The 21458-nt window shown below is 45.9% G+C and overlaps 1 protein-coding gene across 1 annotated transcript in view; it reads right to left on the bottom strand.

Annotated features, from left to right (window-relative positions):
* The window catches only part of PAPPA (pappalysin 1), a 180837-nt gene that overhangs the window by 41070 nt on the left and 118309 nt on the right, over positions 1-21458 (bottom strand). The window contains exons 11-14 of the mRNA XM_030286607.4: positions 17327-17440; positions 16789-16924; positions 13059-13272; positions 3613-3784 (exon numbers count right to left, since the gene is read on the bottom strand). Coding sequence (XP_030142467.4) covers positions 3613-3784; positions 13059-13272; positions 16789-16924; positions 17327-17440 — 636 coding nt within the window. The remainder of the gene's footprint in view (positions 1-3612; positions 3785-13058; positions 13273-16788; positions 16925-17326; positions 17441-21458) is intronic.

The following is a 21458-nucleotide window of genomic DNA, read 5'->3' as shown; positions in this document are numbered from 1 at the left end:
CCTCTTTCAGTGTCACACCTGAGGGTGGGACCACTGCAGTGCCCAGGGACAGCACCCCTGGCTGCTGAGCAGGATCCTGTCCCTCCCCAGCTCCATGCCACGCCCTGGAGGTATTTCTGACAGCCTCAGCCCTTGGATCTGGCGCTGGGTCTCAGTGGCAGCATCTGCCTCTGCCTCTGCAGCTCTCCCACCCGGAGCTGAGCAGGCACGTGCCTGTTTCGCCTGTCTGATCTGACAAGGTCACCCAGCTCACAGCAGCCCACACGAAGCACTTGGCTTTCTCATCTGGTTTATTAGCTGTCACTTTGGGCACTTTGTGCTGCTTTGACTGGCATCACAGCAACTGCTTCCCTTCATGTCCTGCCTTCCAAAAGAGGCTCAAGCAAGGAGGGAGGGTGGGCAAGGAGGAAAGAGGGGGGAGAGAAAAGGGGCCTCCAAAGATACAGTGAAGAGGATGCAAACTTTAACAAATCTGGTGCCAGAAAGATTTGTTTCTTGGGACTTTTAACAGCCTGGGAGAATTCATGTCTCCTTCCTGCTGCCCAAGATCCCAGCCAGCCCCTTCTTCAAGCGATGCTTCACATGTGAAGTTTCCTCTCCTTAAAAATGAACAGCTGTGCTCTCCCCTCTAAGTATTCTTCCACTTCTGCCCACTACTGTGCCTCTAATTGAACCCACATGAGCCATGCTTTCTTTTCCTGGCATGATTGATGATGCCTTTGCACAACATTAGGGAGCTGCTGGGTTTTAAATAACACCTCTTGACCAGAGCAGCAGTGGTGGTAGCTTCAAGGAGAGATGACAACAAGTCACTGAATGAGAGGGGCTTTCAGTGAAGGACAAGGGGGAGGAAAGCAGTGAAAGACAAAGGGGGAAAAGAGGAAGAAGACAAGAAAGAGCAATGGAGTTGTCAGGGGGGTGGGAAGAAATCAGGGAGGAAGAATGAAAACATCCCCAAGATCTTCTTTGTGAGAAAGATACATGAAGGATTTTGCTCCATCACTATGCAAACCCCTTTGTTGTTGTTGAAGTCCCTGAATGAGGATGAGAGAAAGCCCAAGAGTCTGTAAACAGCTCAGCTTTCTTTTTCTTTTCAAGCAGCAAACCGTTTCTGCTGCATCGAGTGCTGACGAGTGTTAGGGTTTGGTGATTTTACAGTTTTAACAGAATTTGGGAAAGCGAGTTTCTCACAGAGGAAATGAATGAATGTTTTGCCCTAAAACTGATTAAAATGGTGGCTTCAGAAGACATAGAGTCTAGAAAGTGCAGAAATGGTTGAGAAGATTTTTCAAAACCCTTTAGATGTAAACAATTTATTTGAAATGTGACTTGGTGCCCCTACACCACCACCACTTTTGAAAATGTCACTTTTTATTGCTCTCTTTGCCCTTTTTTTTTTGGCTTTCAATGACATAGGGAAGACAAATGTGGTTCAGATGCTAAATGAAGGTGTTTCCACTGGTCTGTGAATCACCTTCACCAGCATGCAGTGGTCGTGGGCCACTGATGGTCAGTCTGCTCTTTGAGACAATGAATCTCAGCCCAGCCTCCTTCCTACTTAAGAGTGTGAAACATCAACATGTGCAAAGCTGCTTCCTTCCTCCTCTTCCTCAGGCAGCCCCACACACTGACAGTTAAATGAGAAAAAAATGTATCTCTACACCTTCCAAATAGTCAAACAAGTGAAATAACCAATTAAATGACAAAAATTAAACAAGGAACATCTTTGTGCAAGGTTCTCCAGCCATGACAGAAAGTCCCTCTGGCCATGGACAACCCACGTGCCCTTTCTCACCCCCAAATTCTTGTGACTGGAAAAGGAACTGAAGCTGGGAAGTAAATATGGAAGAAGCACAATGCCTTTTAATATGAGAAATCCAGACCATGAATTCTGGACTTTCTCAGATAATTCATTTCTTGCCTACACGTTCCACAAGTTCTGGTTTGAAGCACCTGACACAAAGAAATAAAACAAGATGATAGCGAAAGAAACTGTTCCTTTCCAGAGGATTTCTGAAGCACACTAACAAAACTTTAAAAGCACGTGTTTGATGTGCTTAGCAGGTCATGGGCATCTTAAAGATGCTCCACTCCTTCCCTGATTTGAACAGTGAATGCACAGCACTGAGCAAAACAAAGCCAGTGGCCTCAGGGGGTTTTATTGGTGGAAAAGACAACGAAGTGCAATAGCAGAGCAGGGTGAGAGGAAGCGTGTTGTAATAGGCAGTGAATCACATTAGCGAGGGTGCTAAAATCCTCTGCTCCTGTCATATGAGTCTGATCAAGGCTCTGAAACCAAACTTCTCCCAGCAAAACCATGCCCAGCTGGCCGAGCCTCCCCAAAAGGTAATGCTTGAATTTAAATAACACAGGGCTGGTGAAGCATGCTCAGGCTGTTTTATTTGGTTTGTGCTTCATGCACCCCATGTACAGATCCCTTCCAACAATTTCCTGGTTCAGCCACTCAGGCTCGTTTTGAGAACTGGTTTTCTGTTCTGTAAAAATGCTCAGCTGGAGCTGGGGTTCTGGTGCTGATGCCAATTAGGATGGAAGAGGCCCCAGCTCACGGGGTCCTGTATTTGTTTTGTAATTGAGTTGAAAGGGTTGGCTCATTCCCCTCCACTCTGTCTCCCCCCTCTGCGAGCTTATGAAGAACACAGTATTTCACAAGTACAGACAGGCTGCTGAGTGTGGCTGCCCCAGCCCCGGCCCAGATGTGAGTGCTGCCCCAGATGTGAATGCTGCCCCCACAACCAGGGAGAGAAGGTGCTGATGGGGGAAACCACCCCCAGGTCTCACTCAGAGGATTTGGCAGTGTTAGAGACAATGGCCCAAAGTGGGGTGTCAGCCCTGCATCCCCCTCTCCAGCATCCTGTTCCCAGGGCCATGCTGCACGTCAGCTCATCCACCTCCCCCAGCACAAAGCACTTGCAATTGTTTTTGATGTTTAAACAAATTGCTATTTTTCCTCAATACCTCTCTCACTGCATGAAGATGTGCTGCTTTTGTAGGACTGGATTATTAATGCACGGATTAGAGATGATGGGAAGCATTTCATTCCCTGATGGGGGAGGTTTTTGGTGATTTGTCTGGAAGCAAAAGGTTTGGGTGCTTTGTGCCCTCCATGCTGTACATGTCAGGCTGTGGTTGGGAGCAGATGGACTGAAATGCTGCAAAGGAGTTAGTATGTTGTTAGCCTCAATCTGAGGACTAAAAATTAGGTATTTTACCCAGAAATTGGTCATGCAAAAACACAAGCATCTTACTCCCAAAACACCAACCCCTCTACTCCCTCTACTCAACCAAACCAAATGGTTTGGATACGAAGAGCCAGTGAGATCAAACAAGGACTGAACGCAAACATTTTGGTTTGAAAATTACTAAATTCAGGGAACATCTGAGCTTTGCTCATTGCCAGAAACTCTTCCTACAGAGTCAAAGGGCTCCTGTTCTGATCACAAGCATTTGGACAAGACTTTGTCCCAAGGCTAGGCTGATATTTTATGGTGTACCCTGAGTTATTCCTCAATTTCTCCACAGCTGTTTGCTCATCCTGGTCTTGTGCATCATAAAAAAAAAAAAAAAAAACCAAAACGCCCTGGCAGGACAAACCTGGCTCTTGACAAGATCATCATCTCTGTGGATCTGCAGGATGTAGCCAGTCCTGCAGCTGACGTTGCACTGGGCGCCGCTGTCCCAGCCGGTGCCGCCGGTGCAGTTCAGCACCGCGTTCTCGATCTCCAGCCTCTGGCAGTCGGTGGCTTCGCAGGAGTAGTGGACACAGCTGGGAGGGAGACAAGGAGTGGTGGTGTTGTTATTTGGTAATTTCAATCCATTCCACAAGAGCAGGGTCTGACTGACAGATTTTGGTCAGAGAGTTCTGAGCCTAGCTCAGGAAAGGGCTCCACAGCCTCTTGGCACATGTCGTGAAGGACAGAGGCAGTGGGCACAGTGATGACAATGGCAGCAAATTACATGTTTTGTAGCAAAAGGGAAGAGCCTGCCAATTCTGCAGAAATACCTTCTGTTCTGCAATATTCAACTGCACTATGACCTCCCTACTCCTGTATTAATGTCCATTTCTCCATCCATCCATCCATCCATCCATCCATCCATCCATCCATCCATCCATCCATCATCCATCCATCCCTCCCTCCCTCCTGTGAAAACACTCCCTCCAAGAGCAGTCCTCATGCCCCACCCAATTTTAAATCTGCTGAATTCAGGAGTGCTGATATTGGCAGTGATAAGTGTCTACATGGGATGGGGAATTTCTGTGATAGACACTCTTATCTTTGAGAAGCTCGATTGAAATCATCACATTCATTTTATTCCACTTCAGGAGGAACACCAAACATCAGCTGTGTAGCTGTGTTGATAAGCTCTTATCAAACTCAGCAGCAGGATGTCGTTCAGATCTCTCCAGTTGCTCTCCTGCCATCCATAAAATCTTTCCCCCATGAAAACTGTCTGTTCTCCCTCTGGAAAATTATTGTAGCATTTAGCACAACTTGCAAAAAGAGATTTTTGTTTAATTTTTATATACACAGAGATGTCTGATTGACACAAAATCTTTCACCATCTCTGAGAACTTGAGTCAAACATTATAGCACATCTTCAAATGTGAGTATGGGGTAATCCCTCAACAAAACAGCAATAAAAATGTTGAGGGTCTTAAAGCACGAGGGGAGATTTAGACTAGAGAGAGGGAAGAAATATTTTTACAATGAGGCTGGTAAAACACTGACACAGGTTTCCCAGAGATGCTCCATCCCTGGAAAAACTCATGGCCAGGTTGAACAGGGCTCTGAGCAATCAGATCTAAAGATGTCTCTGTTTACTGCAGATGACCTTTAAAGATCCCTTCAACACAAACCATTCCATGATTCTATGTGCAAAGTGTTTCTGGAATAGAGACGAAATTTCTGGGATAAGGACCCCAACAAGGTGATATTTCTCTGATGAAATTAAAAATTAATTTAATTTTAATGCAGTTAAATTAATTCTGGGAAGGGAAAATATTAACTTATTTCACCATCTACTTGTTTAGGGAAGAACCTGAAAGAGAAAATTATAGAAAGAAGGGAAACCAATGTATCAATACACGTAATTTGAAATAGATTACAAGCAGTTATTCCTGTCTCCTAGAAAAAAGGGTTAACAGCCACTAAAGCCCTGTTCAGCTTAGTAAGCCCTGACTTAGCATGTCCATGGTGTTTTGCTGTGTTCAAAGCACCGTGCAGACATTATCTAATTAATTTTTGTGACACCCCTGCGAGACACCTGGGCTCGTATTGTTATCCCCCTGTTACTGATAGAGAAGCACATCTGCACATGTCTCTACTGAGCTCTAGATCAGATTAAATTACAGTATTTATGTACCTGCACAACTCATTTCTCCATCCCAGACTAGTGCTACATGGGAAGTGCCCACTGCTTGTAATTTAAGGTTGCTTGTTCAGTGTTGGCCCTTCCCTGGAGTGTGATGAGCCATAAACAATTTCTACATTCAGAAATATTTCATTTCCTCATGGTACACAAAGCATCCCTGCTGACAGAGCTGAGGAAGTAGAATTCCACCTCTGTGTTGGCCAACTCCATACCCTTGTATGCAACAAACCCCTGGCTATCAGCACAACTGTGATGCTCCTCACTTCTGCAGGATGGATGATCCTCTGCCACAGCTGGCCTGTCCAGGGTGATCCTGCTTTCAGGAGGATCCCCACCCACTAACAAGGACCTCACATGTTTTCCAGTCACTGCATCTCACAGCCTGGCCTACAGATTTAAACTGCCATGGATTTCACTCCGTAAGGATCGACAGGGCTCTGGATGGAGCAGCAGCAGAACAAGTGAGCAGCACATCCTTGTGGTGGCCATCAGCTGGGAAACAAGGTGAGGAGAACAGCCAGGTGCTATTGCCTTGTGACTGCCCAACAGGAGTCACCCAGGGGTGTGAACCTCAGGCTTTATACACTCCTTTCACACCACGAGCCTCACACCTTGCGGGTTCCCAAGCAGAGCAGGACCTTACCAACCTCTTCCTAACCTTACTAACCTCATGGTCCTGCTGTTTAAACCCTCAGCTGACATCAGTGATGTCTGGGTGTGATGCTGGATGTTGAGTGAGAGGGTAAATGGTGGAAGGATGCTTTGTGGAACCCTCCCTGTTACACATCCCAGTTAGACAGGCCCACGAGGGCCAGCTCTCACTTTGCTCCCCTCCATTTCTCAGATGGTGAGGCTGCAGCACGAGTGTCTCCTGTGCCAGGGCTGCAGTGCTGAGGAAGTTGACTCACTTCAAAAAAAAAAGAGAAAAAAGGGGGGAAAAAAGAGTGCTACTGCCAAGCCACTCTCAGAAGCACATACTGCAAACCTCGACTGCCTGTTGCAAAACTGCATCAAAATCTGAAAGCCTTCTTCCATCAAAGTTGGAAAAATAAAAAAATTATCAGGCTTATTTAATCTAATACTTATGTGAATTAGTGTAGCACTGAATTCAGATTTGAATGGCTTCAGAGGGAAGGATGAGCCCAAGAAAACCCATGTAATTTGCACAGAGGGAAATCTGAAGCAACGTCACCGCAGTCAGGGGCATCGCTTTTCATTTCCATCAATGTAAAGGAGAAAAATAATCTGGCTTCTGGAGTTCAGCTCAGGACACCAGATGAGCAAGCATGGGCTTAGAAGTCCTACAGAACTGAAACGCCACAGACAAAGGCATTAAGAAACACTTATTGTGATGTTCTTCTTTCTGTTTACAAGTCCCCTTGTGGTCTTCTGAAATGGCCAGGGAACATTTTTAGCCACCCCCTCCAGGCTCCAGATTATGCCTTGGTTAGCAGATCATCTGGGCAGCTCTCTCTGTCTGTAACTCTATATGAATGACTTCAGTGACAAACAATACAACCATTCACTTTTTGTAAAAAAACAACCACTGCCACCAAATGTTTCTAATTTAAATATTTCTGGTTCTCTAGCTACTGGTTCCAATTTGGTATCAGCTACTGTCAGCCATAAATCCCAATGAATTTTGAAGTCATGATCCTGAATTGAGCTCTGCAAATGCAAAATTAGGAAGGAGAAATTAATATCTCCAAGTAGAAAGTTTAGACAAAGAACCCATCACATCCATCTGTGGATTACAGAAGCTCTTGAATGGGTACTGCCATTTAGCAGTGGTCAATCATCACATGTTCCAGAAAATGTGCATTCCTCAGGAAAGAAACAATATAAGAGCATCTGAGAATGAAATTATTTCAGCTTTAACTCATGTTGACTCCTGGCGTAGGACAGTTTATCCCATTTTCTTGCAGTCAAAATCATGTGACTTCATCAAAACTGCCTATTTCAAATCATCCCTGGTCTATCCTAACTCCCAAAAATCCTTACCAAAGTACAAAGTAGTCTGGAGCAATTCTACACAAAGGACCCAAGGACCACTCTGGTGATTTACTTGAGCAAGTGCTGGTGCCTGGGACATTCCCTGACAAGTGTTTATTTTATTAGGTCCCCTTCAGGATTCACTTGCTCCTCTTCTTGCCCTGGCAGTTTACAATTTCCTAAAACAACATCTTCACACTGAGGTGAGTGCAAGGAGCAGTGGATTTCTTGCACACATTCCATGGCATGTTCAAAACAGATCAAGAAAGGCTGTTTCAACAATGTAAAAAGCCCTGGACTGAGTTAGCTTCCACATGTAGTCTGAAGTTCTGAGCCAGTTCTTACTTTATTCAAATCCATTCTGCCCATCCCAAATCTAAATGAGCTCGGTCATTAGGCTCTAAATCTGTATTTCTCTGTGCCAATATTGGCCTCAATTCAGCAAGGCACTTAAATATGTGCTTAACTTCAAAAGCACAGTTAAGTCCCACTGATAGGTTTGACTACAGGGGGATGTAAGCAAATAGCTCAGGGCTTTGCTAAACTGGGGTTTCAGTGACACAATCCTAGAAACATTTGTATTTTAACATATTTAAAGAAAATTGTAACAATTAAGTGGAGCTCTTCCTTCCTCATATAAAAACAATCCAGGACTTCCTCTTTCAAAAACCTTACAGCAGCCAAACTTTATTTTCCTAACCCTGAGGTCAAGTCCTATTCCAAGGACTCATCTTAACGTGGTGTCTTAATTATTTGTTTCCTTCATGATGGTCCTGACACGTATCTAGGCTCAGGTGAGACTAAAAGTTCATGGTGGGTACTTTGTAGGAAGAGGGCTACAACATCTCTTGGACAGAGCAAAAAACTCCCTTTTCCACAATCTGGGCCAGCCTGGGCTGCAGATCTGAAGTGCAATTTGGTTTTGTCCTATACCACCATCCACACAGCTCACACACATATAACCTTCTGAGGGTTTTTCTAACATATTTATCCTTACAATGGGTTTGTGTTCTCCTCCTCAGAGGTTACTAAAGGCAAGAATGGGTTCTCTCTTTCTACATATATGCAGAGGCTGCTAGCCATATTTCTTATTGTATAAATGTAAAAAAATAACCAAAAAACCAAAAACTGAAAAGGTGACAATGACTTTGTCTTCTTTAGTTTTCAGCTAAAGCACATTGCCTCCTTGAATTAACACAAAATCTTGAATATCTACCCAAATCCATGGGGCTGGATGGGACTGGTGAACCTGTGCTGACTGGAAGAAGGATCAAGCTGTTTCTTAAAAAGGTGTTTGCCTTCAAACCTGATCCATGAGAGCAACAACACGAGTGGTGTCACCTAAGGTCCCTTCAGCGATGTCACCTCAGTCCTGCTGGGTTTGACTCTGACAGCAATCTCAGCAAGCCCCTATTTCAAACTGAAAGAGTCAAAATGAAGCTAAACCCAAAGGTTTACAGAAAACCTTTGTTCCAACCCAAGGTAAGCCCCAGGGAAAGGAGAAGCATGAGCCAGCACGTCCCCCTCACTGTCCCTATCACTGGCAGGGCAAATTCTCCTGGGGGACAGGCTCTGCCTCCAGCCTGCCTGCACCCCGTGGTGTGAGCTGCTCCTGCCAGGGGGCCCATATTGAACTGATAAAGCTCTCAAAGCCCCATCACCCTGCCAGCTTGGAAGTGGAACCGTGTCCCTGGGCGCCAGCAGCCCCACAGGTCTCCCTGCCAGGGTCTGTCCAGGCAAACAAAGAAAATGCATTGCCTTCCACTTTAATAAAAGCCAAATGATGCCGTTTGCCAATTACCAAAACGGGGCGAAGGTTAAAAACCCATTGAATTATAACACATGTCACGGACCAAAGCTTCTATGATTAACAGTTCTGTGAGAAATTCATTAATTTCACCCGAAGCAAGCTGACAGAGATTGTGCTTAATGACAGAATGCAGGGCAGGGGAAAGGCGGCCGATCCGGGAAAGAGAAAGCTGCATTAATTCACAACAAAAAGAGACGAGGAAACCCTTTTTTCCCCCTTATGAAAAGGAAAAAAAAAAAAATAACCAGAGTTGTAAAGAGCGGTTGCATTTGTTCAGCTGCTGAAGATTTATCTTCATCATTTCTTGTTGGGGAAGCTGACAGCAGGCGAGAACAAGACAAAGAGAAGAGCTGGAGTGGGCTCTGAATCCCTGGGGCTTTTTTGGGGCAGCAAAGGGTGCAGCTCAAAGGGAACATCTCCACAGAGGCCAGAGCAGGTGATGGTGTGGTGACCAGGGGTGGGTCTTGGTCTACGATGTCAAACACCCAGATATGCACACTTACAGAGGGAGGAAAACCCAAAGTTTCCCCTGCAGAAGCAATTTTGAAGCCATAGCAGTGAGGTTGTGCCAAGGTTTAACCAGAGAAAGCAAAGGAAAATATTTTTGCTGCACTCACTAGAAAGCACAAGGTGGTGACAATGTGAGGCACAGAGACTGGAGAGCTGCGGGCAGCCAGGGGGGACCTGTCTTCAGTATGAACACAGAGTTAATGGTGGATTAGAAAGATGGAAACTCCTGAAATGCACAGTTCTGACAGCTGAATTGGGCTTTCCAGCCTGCAGTTTGCAGGAGAGGAACCGTGGCACCGGGAGAGGTGGTGGAAGGGGCAGGGCTGGTGACCATGGCAGGGAAGTGCCACCAAGGAAAAGCAGCACTTCCCACAAACTGCTTTGCAGGGATGGGTGACCCACAGCTGGTGTTTCCTACCCAGTGAAAAAGACAAAAACCTGATTTTTGAGGAACCACTGTCAAAGGCAGCCACAGCACATCAGGCCTTCTTCTGCTTGAGTGACTGCAGGGTGGGAAATTACACTTCTGCTTCTGCACACTCAATTTCACCGTCCACTGCATGAGGCTACACAGGAAACAGTAAAAGTACAATAATTCGAGCTATAAAGCACAAGAGGAGAGCTAACCAGGCCATTATATCCAGGCTAAGGATGCAATGTGGAAATAAAGAGTGTCATTTTTACAGCACATCTCCAGCAGTGAGGTAAACTTCTGCTGAAAAGAAAAAAAACAAAGGAGCCTGTAGTCACTGGCAGCAGAAAAAAACAACTGGAAGAATAAAATTGGAAAGGACAGAGCAGGAATTTTCAAATTATAAATGTCTTCAGGAGGATGGAATGGATTTTCAGAACTAATGATGACTAAGGACAACTACCTATAAAGTTCAATTGGACTTTCAGATTTAAGCCCATTTTTCTCTAAAATATTAACTATAATGCATATTTTAAGAAAGAAGAGTAAGCACATGTTTTAGTTTCAGTCATTAAGTTGTCACTAACCCATGGGAGAGATCCATTCACCCTCAAAATAAAAACTGTGTTAACTTTTAGGGACAATATATTTCTTTTCCCTCACAATTTTAATATCTGCACCCTTGCCTAGAAATATCTGTATCTGGCTATAAATTCTCTCCAAGAAAAATAATTCTCCTTGAAAAAGAGAAATAATACCTCTTATAGAGAGAAGCCAAAAAGCAGGCAAAAATATCCATGTTGACCTAAGGAAAATGAAAGGGGTAAAACTGATGATCACACATAGGAAGGCAAATTCCTTTAAAAATTTAATAAATACCTTAAAAATCATATAAGGCAAATGCAACCAGTGGGGAAAGGGAGAAGGCAAAGATGGGCAGTGTGGAACTGGCACCTCACGGGAATCTGATGGGCAGACTGTGAGCAGGGGAGGCAGAAAACCCATGTCCAGCCTCTGAGCTGGTTAAGAAATCCTTTTTTAAATCTATCTTTCTCTGTTCTTCCTGGATTGGGTAAAATAACTGAAGAAAAAGACAGCAGGTGACAGGAAAGGTGTCACCTATTTCCTGGCTGCACAGCTCCATGCACAACTTTTTCTACATCTTGGCTACCTGAACTGCTTGGAGATTTTTGTCCAGAAAAAAACAGATCTGGCCACCCCAAAAGATCCCAGCACGAGGCAAACTGGCGACTGACTCTCCACTGAAACACCGCTATCAGTGGAAATAATTCCACTGATTTCAATTGCCTTTGGACCTGGGCTTTACTTTTGAGAGTTTCTAGATCCCTGTCAGACATGGGAAACTTTATGATCAATCCAGTGCTGGAACTTGCAAGACCTAAAACATTACTTTGAAAGAGTGAGGCTCAGATGGGGGTTTGGGAGAGCAGGGGGCTGAGAGGGTTCAGTGCGTCCTGAAAACAAAATGATGCCAAAAAATCAAGAAGAAACATAAGAAGCAAAAGGAGGGTGATTTTTCCTCAAGGGATTTCTAAAGGTTGTGCTGCTGGGCTGCAGAGGCTCACAGAAGCTTTGCCTAAGGGAGATGCATTTTTTATTAAGGAAATAACTTTCTAAACACAGAGCACTTCTAGTTCAATAAGTGAACAAATGGTTCAATTCCTACTGAAAACTTGAGAGGGCAGTGGAATGTGGCCCTGTGTCTCAGTCCTCCTGAGATCCCTGTTGCCTCTCACCATCTCCTTCTCACCATCTCCTTCCAGTGGGCCTTTCTTGCCCTTTTTCTGTCCTGTTTTGGCGCTGGGATTTGGCCACACTTCCACCACCAGACTTCTCATCTGAAACTTGATCCTGCTGCCTTTGGGCCTCTGAATTTATACAACCTATTGCACACAATGATCAGACGCTTTGAATCTAGGTCAGAACACACTGACTGGATTGATTTAGCTATAGATATACTCCTCTTTTTTTAAATTTTATTTTCCCTTTCCTCTCCCCCTTCTCACTCTCCCGCCTTTCCTGGAATAAAAGCAGGTCCTAAAAACAAGCCAGAACATTATCAAAAAACCTGACAGCTTGCTTAGGAGGCTGAGCAGAGGTTTGCTGGGATATGCAACTTGTTTTACTATTGCTGCCGCTATGGTATGAAAACTGCTCACAACTTTGAATTCACAAAGGGAGAAAAAAAATTATTCTTTCAGGGGTTTTGCTAAATTCTCTCCTCTTCTTTTCAGTGCCTCGCTGAAAGGATCCATGAAGCTGCTGCACCAGAGGCCATGAAAGGTCACAATCTCAGTGGGATGCTGTAAAGCAAAGACTGAGAGGGGTTGGTGGTGATCTATTGATGTGTCTGTAATAACAACAAGAATAAAATGGTAGCCATAAACCTTTCATCCTGGGGGGTCCCACAGAGCTTTTCAGAATAGGGGCCGGATCCAGAGAGGTGCTGAGGGCCTCACCCAGCCATAAAAGCACGGCAGATGCTGATGGCCATGGCCCTGCAGCCCGGGGCTGAGCACCTGGCAGGATCCAGCCCCTCCAGGGCACAGGCACCACTCTGTGCCCTCGTGGTCCCTTCCCTGGGAGGTCCCCTGGCAGCACAACGAGGTTCAGATTGAGCTGGTGTGTGAGTGACCAACACGATGCCGGGCTGGGGAATGTGTGCAGAGTGAACTGGCCCCAGTTCCAGGCTTGGCATAAAGGAGGGAGGAGAAAGGAAGAGGAAATAATTCACTAACAGCATCCCATGCGGGTTAAATGTCCCATCCATCCTGATCAATGAGAACACTGCCGGTTTTTTACCCGTGACACAAAGGGGTCAGCAGGGTTCAGCTGCTGTGCCCCTCCTGCCTCCTCCCCAGCCCCAGCCAGCTCTGGGGGTGGTGGGTGTGAGGCAGAGGGAAGCAGGGCTGACACGCTCACCTCTGCTCCGCAGGGCTGTAGGTCTGTCCTTGCTGGCAGCTGCTGATGGTGATGGGGTCGAAGTTGTGGAAGGAACGCAGGGCCACCCCGGAGATGGCCACAAACTGGGAGCTGAAGCTAATGAGGACAGCCTGGGTGTGATAAAAAGGGTGACTGAGGTCATGGATGACGGGGATAATCAGGGGATTGTTCCTGCAGCTCAGGACGTGGACACCTGCCAGAGGAGAGACAAGATCAGAGGAAGGGTCAGGCTTAACACAATTGCTTCCCGAAGCCGTGGGCACTTCAGAGGCATTTCACCCAGAGGAATGGCCCTATAGAGCTGAAAAGTTATGGTAAGCTGCCTGGAGGGGCTTCCCAAATCGCTGGGGAGAGCTTAGCAGAGAAGCAGATCCCTCCAGACAGCTGAAGAAAGGCTGCCATTCTCTCTGCGAGCGCGGCAGGCCCTGGGAGCCGCTCCTTTAGACCACAGCTACGTTCCTATTGTGCTCTGCTAAATCAGGAGCAACCAGCACGGGGGAAGCAGAGTCACACTATTGTAAAACAGGTCCTGGAGGACACTTGGAGCCTTTATATGCGGGATCAAACAGTGCCGGCAGGCTGGGGGGCTTTGTGCACCAGCAGCTTGTTTGGAGCTGTGCATGTCATTAGCACTCAGTGTAAAACTTTTTTTTGGCATGAGTTTTCCACTAAATTTGCCCAGATTTGATTTTTTCTTCAATAGTTCGAGCCTTATGGTATCTTGTTCTTTGCAAGAAAAGGCGGATTTGGTCCTGGAGATAGAAATGAGGGTGATGGAGCCACTGAGGATTTTACAGGTGATGTCACTGGAGAAGAAAAGAATTGTGTTCTGGGGAAATAAAGTATCTCAAGGTTGTGGTACACAGAAACACCAGAGAGGTGGCAAGGAGATTTCTGAATGCCATTTGTCCAGTGGATAAGGCACTCAGTGACAGCTGGGAAGAAATTCCCACCTTCAGGTAGAAACAACCTGAATTCAAATGGGCCAAACCCATCTCAGGGGGAAGGCAGAGGACAAACAGCTGTCGGCTGCCCTCAAAATTCATTAATTGAGATTCATGGCCTGCTGGCTGCCTGCAAGGCTCTGCCTCCACAGCTCCATGGCATCACTCCGAGGATCAGCTTGGCTCCAGATCCATTTGCTTCACTGGAGCTCCCCCAGCAATGGCTTTGTCCCAGGCCCCTTGGCTACCCTGATACACTTACAAATTTGAAAATAAAATAAATTCTATTTGCATGTTTAACTGGCTCAGGGATTTCTGTTATTATTTTTTTTCCCCCAGTTCGAATTTCTTGACTCAAAAGGGAAGGACTAAAAAGGCTTTCATTTTTCTCCTTAGAAAGTGATTTCCTGTGAATTAAGACACACTCTTTAAATATCTATCTCCCACCCTCTACTTAAAAAATCTTCCTCTAATAAAAAAAAAATATAAAAAAGCAAGCCTCTTTTTGTTTTGGTCTTCACCTGACCCTGAAATAACCTCCCTGTCTACTTGCCTCCCAGAAGTCTTTTGATATCAGCTCCTTGTGGAACGGTGCACGTTTCTCACTTACAAACAGGTGCAGTTAATACTCAAAATCCCAGGTTCCCAAATTCCTTGGAAGTTTCTGCCTTCTCTGATGGAAAGCCAAGACCTTATGGTATGAGGCTGTTTATTCACTTCTATTTCATTCCTTGCACTCAGGTGGTGTCCACAACAGAACTCAGAGCTGTGCTGCTCTGGTTATTTCTGGCCAGGAAAAGGGTGGTTGGACAGGTGAAGGTTTCTTAATCGCCCTGAAATACCCATGAGGATGGTACAGGTGCCCATGGGAGCAGTCAGAGCTGTCTCAGGATAATCTCTGTTTCTGTGCCTCTTTACCCTCTATTCAGCTCAGCAGCTGAACTCTGGTGTCTACCATGGCTCTGAACCAACAGCACTGAGGTGTTTGGTATCCCAACCTCTCCATCTCCTACCAGCACTCAGAAGAAGCTTCACATTATCTTCTGGGAGTCCACTTGCTCTGATGAAGGCAGGAAACTGCATGTCTGGATAGGATATTCTTTGCTCGTGGCAATGTCTTCAGCACACTGGGGACTGATTGAGATTTAAATAATTGCTACTTCCTTTTGGATGTACTTTTAGCTTGCCACGAACTTCTGCTTAAGGCTCATTGAGTGTCTCAGTCGGTCCTGCCCCCAGTGCATGCCAACATTTGCATCTCAGCTGCAGTTTCCAGCTTGCCATGGTGATAATTCAAACACATGAAACACAATATCCAGGAAAAGCACTTCATGTCCCTGTCAGAACTCAAACAGAACAGCAATGGGGAGCTCTGCCTGAGTGAGAACTGCTGGGTAGCCCACCTACACCTCTCCTCTGCTCCAGGCAGCCTCTTCTGAAAGGTCAAAGGGGCTTTTCCATGATGAAAACAGCATTTCAGCTGGGACGACATCCAGACATCAGGCTGAGCCGTGCCAAACTCATGTTGCAACTTCATTGAAGATTTCAAAACCTAACCCTCAGTTTCCTCTTTGCTCCTCTTTCTTGTACTCTTTCTCTCCCAGTCTGCCTGTCTGTCCCTATAAAATGTCACATTAAGTACTGCTGGCATGCTCGTGACTCCATCATTTATTTCTCAGAGGGATAGAGCTATGTGCCACTGTTTTGCAAAAGGAGGGTAAAATTAATCCAAGGGCTCTGGCAAACTGGGAGCCATCCTGACTCAACCTGCACAACTTGCTACAAATTTCAGTTTGTTCTTGGACAACAGACACCACACGTATTTCCTTTGTTCTCCTCCACACCCCACCAAATTCTGTATTATCCTGGATGCTCATCCAACCCTGTGCCCCTTCTCCTCATCACTAGTGGGAAGCTCATTTGAGTTTCAGCTTGTTAAAACTGAAATGCTGTGGTAAAACAGAAAGCTGGGGGATGGGAGTTCTGTTTCCTTAAAAACTGCTCTCAAGGTGACCTGGCCAGCTTTCTTCTCAGTGAAAAAAAAGGCAGAGAACATCTGGAAAGGGATTATGCAAGTCCTACCCTGACACAGAGTTGGGAGCTAGGGAGAGCTCCTGGTTCTGGAGCTTAAATGCAGCCTGGATCAATTCACCAGACACAACGTCCCCAGTTTAGGGCCCTGTGCCAAGGGTAGAGACAAAACCTGTCTATGCCAGCACTTCAGCACAAGAGCAGGTCCTGCCTCCGCCAGGCACATCTGCCTGAGGCCACGCCAGGAGCCTGGCAGGGCCCTGGAGCTGGACCTTCACCACCTGAAATACTTCACCTGGGGAATCCTGGCCATTAAATGGCTCTGGAGCCCTCCCTGCCAGCAGCACTGGAGATCACCCAGCACTCCCTGTGAAACAGAAGCCTTTGCTGCAGCAGCTGGTGCAGGTCCCTCACTCCCTGCTCCCAGGGGTTCATCTGCAGCACCATCAGCGTCTCTCCAGGGCAGGGCTGGGTGTGAAGCATTGAGATAGTGCTGATTTTAGTGACTGAAGAGGAGCTAATCACTTCTGAACGGATAGTCAACAGCTATGGAGTAATGTCTGTATAAAATACAGACAATTTTCAACAAACTCTGTGAGAATCAGGGCTTGGAGCATTGAGCAAGAACCGTTTTTGTCTAATTCTGAAAAAAACTGAGCAGGAGTACTGGTGAATGGGGGCATCACCAGATTAGGCAAGCAGTAAAGAGGGAGTTTGATACAACACAGTCTTACCAAGGTCGTGGCTTTGCTCTTTGGTGTCAAACAGCTGCACACCGATGGTCTCCTGCTTCTGGTCCAGGTAGTAGGTCCCATCAGTAACCAAGTGAACAAGGACTGCTGCAGCCACCATAGGCTGGGAAAAATAAGCCTGGGAAAACACAAACCCCACAAAGCCTGAGGTGGAGAACTGTGGCGGGCTTTTAAAAATCCCCAGGAGCCAGTCCAGGACTTTTAAAAGGAGATTTCCCATCCCAGGTCACACAGAAATCTTCTCTTCCAATCTCTCCTACACAAAGTAGATAAACTCAAGTCAAACAGCCCTGAAGCTGAACTCTCTCAGAAATTCAATAGCCTTGTCACACATGAGGGGACTTCACTACTGACTCTCTAGACAGTGCTCAAAAACATTGTTTTCTTCTTTTGCTCTAAACATACTTCAGAAAAGAGCAGCTTGGTCCTGGGAAAGCTGGCCCACAATATTTTGCCTGCTGGAGAATCTTTGTAGAGGCAGGCAAAGAAGAAACTTCTGAATGATGTGTGAACTTCCTACCTTCAGCCAGAAAATGGTCTGTGTCATGTGGGAGTACTGGAAGTTGGCCGTGCAGGGATACCAGGCGTACTGGGACACACCATCATTCAAGTCGATCACCTTGGTACGACACATCTGCAGCAGGAAAAAAAGAAACACCAAAACTGACCTAGAGGACAGCAAGGAAGATTCTGACTGCTTGAAGTGGAGAAACAAAGTCCAGGTGCACTCCCAGGATAAAGTAATGCACAACAACTGTGCTTCTAAATACCATGAGATGATTCAAAATTAAGTTTCCAGGTCTTGCACCCCAGTAAGAGAAACCAAAACATGAGCAGGAGCTAAAGACTCACAGCAGCAGGATGGCAGCCAAAAATCTCCTCTGAATTTGGTGATTGGTCAGCATTTAGAACAACTTTGCTCCCCCCAAATGGACCAGGAATCTTCCCACAGGAGCCACACATAGACCTGTAAACTTGGAACCAGGTGTAGCCAGGAAAGTCCTGCCTCTAGAACCCAATTTAAGCAAACTGGTTTCCTCTTTCACCAACCAGTTCAAATGGAGTCACCATCTTCCTACACCTGCGGCCTTTCCATGGCAGGCAGAAGTGGGAGTGGAGGCAAACTGCTCTGTTCAATGAAGTACATGATTCCCAAGTCCTGTTATGAAAAAGCTAAAAAAAAAAAAAAAAAAAAAAAGCCAGAATCTAAGTACCAGAGAGCCTTGCAGTGCCATCAGTATGTCAGATGTGAAAATGAAGCTGCAAGAAATGGTCAGAATTACTCTGAACACACACTGCTCAGTGAAGCTGCTTCAAAAATGAAGCATGAATGACCACAGCCTTCACCTCCACAGCAAACAAAAAAGGGGATGTCCACCATGGAAAAGGTTATTACTGCATTAGAAGGATCCTTATAGCTGAGGCTCCTGGAGCATCTGAAAAATACCTGTTGGATTCACAACCCTTTGGTGAACTGACTGACTGTCATTACCATAGGAACAGATGGAATTCCTTGTGCTGATGTGCTGTCAGTAAAGCTGTTCCCATCAGCAATTTTAATATTAAACCAAAAAGAAAACCCTGAAGTGAAACAAGAAAATTAGCAGCCATCCGAAATCCTATGCCCACTCGATAATCCTGCACAGAAATGTCCTCTTGGTCCGGGCAGGCAAAGTCTGAGCACTGCAAAGAGAGCTTGGGATGCCTGGGAATGAGAAACCAGATTGGCTGAAAGTGAGGTAATCCCCTTTAAATTCTGAGTCCCTCAAGATCCAGCACAGAGGAATCTTACAGGCAAAACATAAATCAGCTTTAATGGGCTGGAAGAAGATTTTTAGTTTATTTATTTTTTGAAACAACTGGGACCAAGCTTCATTGAGGCTAGCCAGTGGATAGTGTTACATTTTACAGCAGAGCAAGGCTTTACATAAACTATCTTTGGCATTTGAAATCCAGGCCAGCAATTCGACATGTTTCGTTTCGCAACTCTCCCTTCTTGCGTTTTCAGCAGCCTGTCTCTTGTTGGGAGCATGGTTTTTATTTTAATACCTCTCCAGCCAGGGAATTCATCTTACCCACATCTGCAGTATATATGGTCAGAGAGCTCTTTGACATGAACAAAGGTCTCATTACTTTGATATGATTTTGTTCTTATTCTTACTTCTTCTCCTGCTCTCTTGGTCCAAAAAGGTGGCTGCAAGAAGCACAAGCACTGACTTTCGGTGCTTTTTAAGTGCCACTTAATGGATGAGTGAAAACTTGTATTAAGAAATCACCTAGGCCTTCACCAAAAGTTTGATTCTAACCCAAAATAAACCCCTGTCGAGGTGGGCTGGAAATCTCTGATAACTTTTAAATGCCTTGTTTGATTTGTGTGCGTGTGTGTGAACCCTAGCACTTTCTGCTTCTGCTGGAGAATATTAGCAAAAATCTGAGCATTGCATAAAGAGCCTGTGTTCAGGCCACGTGGGCTGTCAGACTGGCCTGGTTTGAGCAGGTTAGATAAGCTTCCCCCTGCTGAGGCTGATCCATTGCTACCAGACAAGTGTTTCAAAGTGGTCCTGGGGTAAAAGGCTCCTTTAGAACAGTCTAATTGAGAAGTGTGGGAAAAGTCTAAGAGAGCTGAATGGCTTCAAGAGCCTCTTCTCCACTCGCTGCTGGACAGTAAACTTAGCTAATGGTAAAATAAAAAGTTCTTCAAGTTTCTCTGGAAAGAATTGGGTTGGATAAACAGCTCTGGTACCTACACACTCCACCATCTCACCAGGCTCCAGCACACGTGGTAAATCCATCCCCATTTCAGTTCTGCCCAGGCACTGAATGCCACATCACACCTGCCAAGCCTGAGAATCATCTGCTAGAAGAGTCTTTCACACTTCTGCTTTTAAGGCATCAGAGACTGTGGCAGCAGCCCAAAGGCCCTTATTAATTAATTAGGTTAATGGTTGGACTCAATGATCTTAGAGATCTTTTCTAAGCTAAATGATAATGTGATTACTGCGGTACCAACACTTTTAGAACTACAAGTTCCAAAGGCCTGGAAGACAGAATATCATCTCTCCATTGCTATTCACAGGAATTCACACTTATGAGAAACAGACTCTATCCTAACATCCTCCAGTTTGCTATAGTGATGCAAACCAGCAGCTAAAGCACCTGACAGCTGTGGAGGGAAGAATGCATAGATAGACTTCTCATTTCAGGGTGTTACCAAACACTGAAGTATTTGCTTTGAAGAATGACAGCATCACACACCGCTCCAAACTTCACTCACTGGGGCTTATCCAGATTCTCAGACCCACACAGCAAGTGGGATATCCACAGGAGCTTAGTATGTGCTCCAAAGTATGCGGCGACTATTTGTGTCTAGTTACTGGAAGCCCATGTCATCCCCCTCCCGAGGAAGCTGCTTTCAATTAGAAGAGCTGATGTCTGTTCCTCTCGGAGGTTCAAATCCAGCTCGTCTCCCACCCACACATTTTGTACACAAACATCGGCAGACAGAACGATCAAGGCCAGGGAGCACTGTGGGATCTTCCCACAAGAGGGAATGCCTGGAGGATTCCCTTTGACTGATTTATACAACCTCTTGTCAATCAAAGGCACAACATGTTCTTCAAACCGCCTCTCCTGTTTTCCTTCCCTTACTCAGGGGGACCGAGGAATGTGTCAGCAGAAAGGGAAAAGTGATATATTGGGAGCACTTAGCTTTTTGCCACATCAAAAACACATTTACTATTGCAATCAACTCCATTTCCTTCAAAGTAATATGGGAAAATTTGCTGAAGAGCAAATTTTGGAAGGCGCCCTTGTGAATGATTCCCAGCCATCCCATGACTGCCGGCAAAGTGAATTTGCACTGATGGGTTCCTGTTGCAGCTGAACTACATGTTGAGGATCACAAATCCCCTGGACTGGGCACTGGACTAGATCCCAGCCCAACCGTGGCAGTGCACAGCTCCAGTACAACCTTCTGGGCAGCACTTGGCTTCTCCAGGCCTGGGCTCCCTGTCTGGAAGATGAGGATGATGTTCCTCCACACCATACAGGTCTGCTGAGGATGAAAGCTATGAGCTATGAGCCACAAAAAGATGCTCAGATGTCACTGAGAGCACACACAGGTGTGAGGATACAGCTCCCCACAGGAGTGGGCTAAACACCGATCCCATCCCACTCTGAACTTCTCACCAAGCAAGCACAGTCAGACACCACAGGCTTTGCACTGTTCTCAGCAGTAACATCAAAATAATTCTAAATGCAGACAGAAAAGCTGCTATTTAAGCTCGAATGTTGCCCTACTCAGCTCTGGCACCGTGGTTGGAGTGGACATGCCTGTCTGCATGCCCAGGGGCGGCTGGAAGCAGAGCAAACCTCCAGTGCACAGATCTGTCTGCTCCCAAAATCCCATCTGGTGAACCATGGCAGGGCCTCCTCCAGACCGTGTCCTCGAGCTCTGTCTGGCTGTCAGGAGCATCGTGGGCACTTGGTCAGGCAGTGGCAAACATTCTCCTTCTGGAGAGGAGGGTGGAAGTGGGGATTGTGTTCCAAAATCTTCCTCTCCCCACTCCTTTCTACAGGGGACTGTGCTGCTGACACTTCTGCACCCAGACAGACAACTCAGAGTGTTTCTGGGATGAACCAGGCTGTACCCT

Source organism: Taeniopygia guttata, chromosome 17 (genome assembly GCF_048771995.1).
Source record: "Taeniopygia guttata chromosome 17, bTaeGut7.mat, whole genome shotgun sequence".
NCBI lineage: Eukaryota > Metazoa > Chordata > Aves > Passeriformes > Estrildidae > Taeniopygia > Taeniopygia guttata.
This window is presented reverse-complemented; position numbering and strand designations above follow the sequence as displayed.